Genomic DNA, 6,000 nt, shown 5'->3' with positions numbered 1-6,000 from the left:
AAAACCAGGGGGGAAATCTTACAAGATATGTAGCTGCTGCCCCTGATATTCTCAGCAGGAGCTGGGGTGTGCTGGGCGGCAGGTGGGCCGGCCGAGCGAGGGGCGGGCGGGGGCCGGGCTCTCCGGTTGCCAGGTGAAGCGCAACGTCTCCGCCTCCCCGCGGTGAGCGCGCAGCCCCGCGGAGCGCACGCAGGCGGCTCGGCTCGGCCCGGCCCGGCCCGACCCTGCCCGGCTCGGCTCGGCTCGGCTCTGCGCGGCGCGCATCGCCCCAGCCTTCGCCATGGCGAAGGCGGTCAAGAAGGGATTGTTCTGCCCGAGCTTCGTGAGGAAGAACTGGCTGCTGCTGAGCACGGTGGTCGCCGTGGTGGCGGGTGAGCGCGGGGACAGGCAGGGAGCGCGGCGCCGCCGCCCCCCGCCCGGCCTTGCCGGCACGGTACGGCCTTGCCGGGCGCAAGGGTGGCGCGGCGCCGGACCGGCGCCCGCGGCGGGGCGAGGGGTGCTGCGGGGCCGGGCCGGGCGGCGCGGGGCGATGCTAGCGACCCACCCGAAAGGCGGGCCAGGGCGCTCTTCCCCGGCATCGCCGCGGCTGCGGAGAGCAGCCCCGCAGTGTCACGGTGCCGCGGCGGCAGGGCGAGAGCGGGGCAGGGCGAGGGGGACACGGCGCTCGCAGCCCCGGGCGGCCGGGTCGGCAGCGGGGGCTCCGGGGCCCTCCTGGCCGGGCCGGCCCCTGCGCGCGTCCCGCCGGCCCGTGTGGCAAAGGTCGGTGATCGGCGGGGTGAGACCGCCGAGTGGAGAAGGAGCGCGGGCGCCGGGAGCTGTGTGCTCTCCGTATTGCGGGTCCCCCGGCGGGCTGTGCCCCGGGCGGCCTCTGCCCCGGGCGGCCTCTGCAGCTCCTGGGGGGAACGCGGCGCCTGCCTACTGCGGGTCTGCCAGTGGCAGCCCCGCCGAGGGAGGCTGCAGGGCCGGGAAGCGGTGGAGGTGGCTTTGTGGAGCTTCTGATGGCCCAAACGAGTGGTGCGGCTGGAAGAGTTTGGCAGTGTCGCCCAGCTTTCGGAGGGGTTTTTATGGGTGAAAAGTCTGGCAGTGCCACCCGGCTTTCAGGGAGATTTTAAGGGCCATCACTGTAAAGATAGGAGGATTTCTCCCCTGTACGTCAACTAGTTTTTGAAGTGGAAACGAGCTGAACACCATCTTACTAAGGACAGCTGGGCAAAGAAAATGCATCAAGTTACTTAGATGAAGAGGCTTTTCCATAGGGCATAATTTTGGCACACCTTATTACATTTTCTCCTGGTTATTATTTGGAGAGCCTCATTCGCATTGTTTCTCCTGTGGAGAAGTGCTGCTATAAATGCTTCATTAACTTGCTGTCTGATGGGTCTCTTTCAGATGACTTTTCTGCTAACTTCAAGTTTGGCTGGACCATGCCTATTTCATTGCAAATTTGTTCAGAAGAGAGTTATTATCTTGGAATTCCACCCAGTTATTTATAAGCTGTGATCAGAACTGTGCTTACATATACATGTGTGTTTTTATCAATGCATGCAGTATTTGAAAGATCTCTGGATTTTTCTCACCTCGTTCAAAACCAAAATATTTTTGTGAGTTTTGCATACCAAGTGCTAAGGGCCTTGCTTTGAAAATCTGACTATACAACTGGAGGAGTGTGTATATCTGTCTGTGTTTTTGTGTGTACAATTGCTTTTTCGCTTTGTCCTGTCAGGTACTCTTCTATGAGTTGACATACTGACTTCAGATTTACAGAAGTGGTTAAGAAATATTCCCCTCTCATTATCTTCAATGACTGTAGTTAGAATTGAAGAAAGAGTGTGATGTGATTCTACAGGTGAAACATTCTGAAATTAAATTTCTCTGAGAGCCACAGAGTATGACAGTGCGGGAGCTGTGGGGACAATTGACCCCAATTCCCCTAATAGGAATTCCCAGTGAGAGAGGGACGGGCTCCCAACACCTCCTGTGTCCTTGGCCTTCTCTGTTTGCTACACTGTAATTAACAGTCCTAAACTCAGGGGAGCTCTATAATATCGTCAGAGAGACTCTTCGTAGTAATTCCAAAAGCCTTGGACCAAATTACATTTTGCGAGTAAGTATGTATCTGCAGTGTTTTCAGTATTTCTCAAAGGTGAAGTAAGGAACAGTGAAACCCTTGTAAAGATGGAGTTGAATGATATATTATTGTTTTACTACAGCTTGAGGAAGGTTTGTAATATACCTAGAGTCCTCAAACCCTTCATAATTAAATTTACATATTTATTCTTTTTTAATATGCCCTGGGAAATTGGTCTGAGGTTTGTTAATCTAGTTTGTTTGGAAGAACAATTTAGCATTTATGAGCAGAACAGTAGCACATCATATTGAAAGAAGAAAATAGGCTTTTCAGAAATGTATGATGAGGGAGGAGTGGAAGTAATAAATGCAGCAAGCTGTGAAAATGTGCTGTGAAAGCTGTCCAGCTGTGCTGCAAAGTACCTGATATTCCTACACTATCATATGGAGTTGTGATTTTTGCTCATCATTATCAGAGTCATATTCAGAATCCAATTGAAATATGCTTATCTTTACTAGTACTCTTACTAAGCTGAAAAGTTTTCCCGATTATTTGTGTGTGTCTCTGACAAGAGACAGAAACAGACAGAAACCCCTCAGAATTCCAAACACTTCTTCTTTCAAGAGTAATTATTTTAGGCTATATTTTAAGCATTCAACCCTTTGCCCGTCCTTTCCATTTTCAAAAATACTGGAATTTCTTTTATAGCAGTGTGTGTGGGGTTATAATTTAAAATCTGTACACAAACCATCTTAAGTGTCATGTCTTTTGGGTGAAAACACCTGAATGTATATTCAAAGAAAACAAAATTTGAGGCTCAAGTAGTTATTTTCCTTGCCTTAGAAGAGAGTTGATCTCAGACCCCCAAGGTGATGTGGAGAGATCTGTAACCAGGAGAGCAGCAGCCTCACGCAAATACCTGCAAAGGAAAGTGTGTCTTGCGTCTTTTTACTCTGCTAGCCTAACAGTTGCCCAAAGCAACTGAGCTAACAAAGGCATTTTAAAAGTCAACTTGCTTCAAGTGCTTCTTCAGCCCTTTATATGGAAGGTTACATTGTTTCCAGATTGTACAATCAAGGCAAAATAAAACAGAAATATCCCTGAAAATTACTCACCCTGAAACAGATGTGCAAAGGGCAATTGCATATGGAGAGTTTAAGTCACACTTCACAGGTTTCTCATAGAGCATTTCTTTTTGGTCATCACTTTGTTTCCAAAAGGTCACTGCTGCAACGCAGACAGACCGGTCATGAAAGTAAAAGGCTGATTATGTGTAAATACTTGCTCATTAGTCTGCATGTTATAGCCTAATAGCTTGTAGTACTGTGCAGTTCTTCAGCAGAACAGCCTTTTTCTTACAGTGGAAATAAAAGTTTAGGTGATTTGTGTACATATGGTCCAAGGCACTGAGTTGCAGTAGCATGCTATACTAGAGCCAAGATTGTTTTACGTTCTCAGAAATTATACACAAATAAGTTGGAATTTTTTTTATACTTGTAATTTTGAAGTCTATTAGCACTTTTTTTTTTTTTTTAGCAGCTTCAGGTCTGGGAGGCATTATTTTGAAAGATTCAGTTCACCTAAATTTGTAGGTTACGAGTACTTTTTTAAATCGCTGAATGAACTCTGTCACTTCCTAAACAGATTCAGAACTTCAGATACCTCTGAGCCTGTCTGTCATTTGAAGGCGGGCTTTTCTCCACAGCACACGTGTGGGACACTGAAATTGTTCAGGTATTCATGAGGAAATGTGAGAAATTCAATATTTAGATTGATACAGAAGGAGGAAGCTAGTGGAGACTGTGAATGGCAGGTGTCCTTTCTTCAGCCCACCACAGATCACGTTCATCAGGGCTGTGCCAGTGCAGTCTCGGTGTGAGGCAGCGATAAACACTTTTGTGCTTGTGCTCTGTCATTACCTTCCTCCATCGTTCTCCTCTTCACATATGTGCGTGGTCCTCACGCTGTACACCTCAGACACCACGAGAAAGGGAGCTTGTTGCCGGCCCGGGAGCCGGGCTGGGCGGCGCAGGGGCGGCGGGAGCTGTCCGAGGTGGCGCAGGGAGAGCCGGGACCAGGCGGCCAGAGAACGTGCAAAAACTCGAGCTGCAGCAAGCGGTGGCGTAAGGCAGGGATGGAGTGACTGAGAGAGGGCGGGGACCACGTATTGATGCTCGAGCACGCTAAATAACTGACTTTTCCACCTCTGAAGTGAATTTATTCAGTCTCTGCAGGATCAGACGCTTTGCTTGTGCAATTCCATTGTTGAAAGATTTGGGCTGGCAGCAGACCTCCTTTTCTCCCCGTATTTGAGAGTGAGATTAAAGTATGCATAGTTCCTGTTGTAACACCAGCAGTGCAGAAACTTTGAGTATTGTGGCTATAATTATTTGTCAGGATTTGATAAGCGCAACAGCCACTGAAGCTTCTGTTTTGTGTTTTATGATATCCTCCTAGCAGTTTATATGCCAAAAATTTGTTATCTTTAATGTTAATGGAAGTTATTATTTTACATTATAATATTAAGTAGTAATATCTCACTATAGGACTATTTCTTTGTTTCTAGACAAGTCAGGTGCATTCACACCTGCTAAATGAAAGGCTATGCTCCCTCTGTAATCAGACACAAGGGGATTCGACAGCTGGTTTTAAGACACAAGGGGATTTGACAGCTGTTTTTAAAAGCAATACCTCTGCATTACTGGAAGTCCACCAGTGCATTCTTACAAGAATGAATGTCTCATAGGGTGAAGACAACAACAGAGCAATTAGTAACCTCTCAGTCTAATGATGGCCTTTCCCTATGCAGAAGGCCACCCTGAATCCAGGGATCTCACCATATTCCAAAAAGTTTCTTTTGCAAATGTAGCCTGCAGCCTCTAAACCGCATAGACCTATAAAGTCTCTCTCACAGTAAGTTCCTTCTGTCTCTGGCAAATGTAATTTAAAAATCAAAAGCCCACTCTTGATACGAAGTAAGGTTTCACCATTTTCCATTTCTCCCTCCTTGTACTCTTATCAAAAAGTGGCCTGTTAGCATAGTTCAGGTTGTCTTCAGTACCATTTCTTGTTCCTTACACAATTCAGTAGTAAGGTTCCAAACAATGAAGCTGATTCATAGTCTCTTGAAATATAGTAGCAAAAACATAGGGAAAGAAGTTAAGGGGAATATAATGAAACAAAAGAATTATTACTTTTTTTCTGACAAGTATAGCTGTAAACCAAGCATTCGATTCCTTTCTTGAATTCTGAAGCATAGCATTTTATTAATTTGGAATTTATAACAAATGAAGGCCAGACACCTTGAATCAACTGTGGTAGCATGGAAATTTAACAGAAGACTCTTTTCTTCCTGGTGTGCCTCAGAAGAGCATAGATGATACTTGTGACGTTTTATGCCTCTCTAGACAGTGATGATTTTTACATCTGTGTTTCTCTGCAACACTTGCCTACAGTTTGATATAGGGTGGGATGTCATCAGAAATATATGAAATATAGCAATTCTGACAAAATGTCTGAATTTAATTTTAAAAATGGGAAGTAAAATGCAGAATGACTAATAATTTAGTCTGAGAGGTTCACATACTACTGAGGATCAAAAATGCTCTGAGCCAGGAAGTCAGCCAGTGAAAGAATGCAAAGGTAATTGAAGTTATTGCATGATGCCTCTTTTGGCCTTGAACTGCTTTGAGGCAAAGAAAATTCATCTTTTACTTCTTCTTCTGGCATGTAAAGTTTTCCTGTTTTATTATTTGTTTTAACACAAACTCTGGGTTTCACTTTATGTGAGTGAAGTGAAACTATCACTAGAGCTGAATTTTTTAATCTTTGGAAAGGGTGAGCCTAATGTCAATTTACACTCTACAAAGTCCCCAAACTACCAAAGTCTACCAGTATTTTTTTACATTTGAACCAAGAACACGAATACTAAT

The 6,000-nt window shown here is 45.8% G+C and overlaps 1 protein-coding gene across 1 annotated transcript in view; it reads left to right on the top strand.

Annotated features, from left to right (window-relative positions):
- The first annotated feature begins 207 nt into the window (after positions 1–207).
- The window catches only part of SLC1A1 (solute carrier family 1 member 1), a 51,091-nt gene continuing 45,298 nt past the window's right edge, over positions 208–6,000 (top strand). Inside the window, exon 1 of the mRNA XM_039567503.1 lies at positions 208–371. Coding sequence (XP_039423437.1) covers positions 281–371 — 91 coding nt within the window. The 5' untranslated portion in view covers positions 208–280. The remainder of the gene's footprint in view (positions 372–6,000) is intronic.

Source organism: Corvus cornix, chromosome Z (assembly GCF_000738735.6).
Source record: "Corvus cornix cornix isolate S_Up_H32 chromosome Z, ASM73873v5, whole genome shotgun sequence".
NCBI lineage: Eukaryota > Metazoa > Chordata > Aves > Passeriformes > Corvidae > Corvus > Corvus cornix.
Note: the sequence above shows the minus strand (reverse complement) of the source record. Positions and strands in the feature narration are given on the sequence as shown.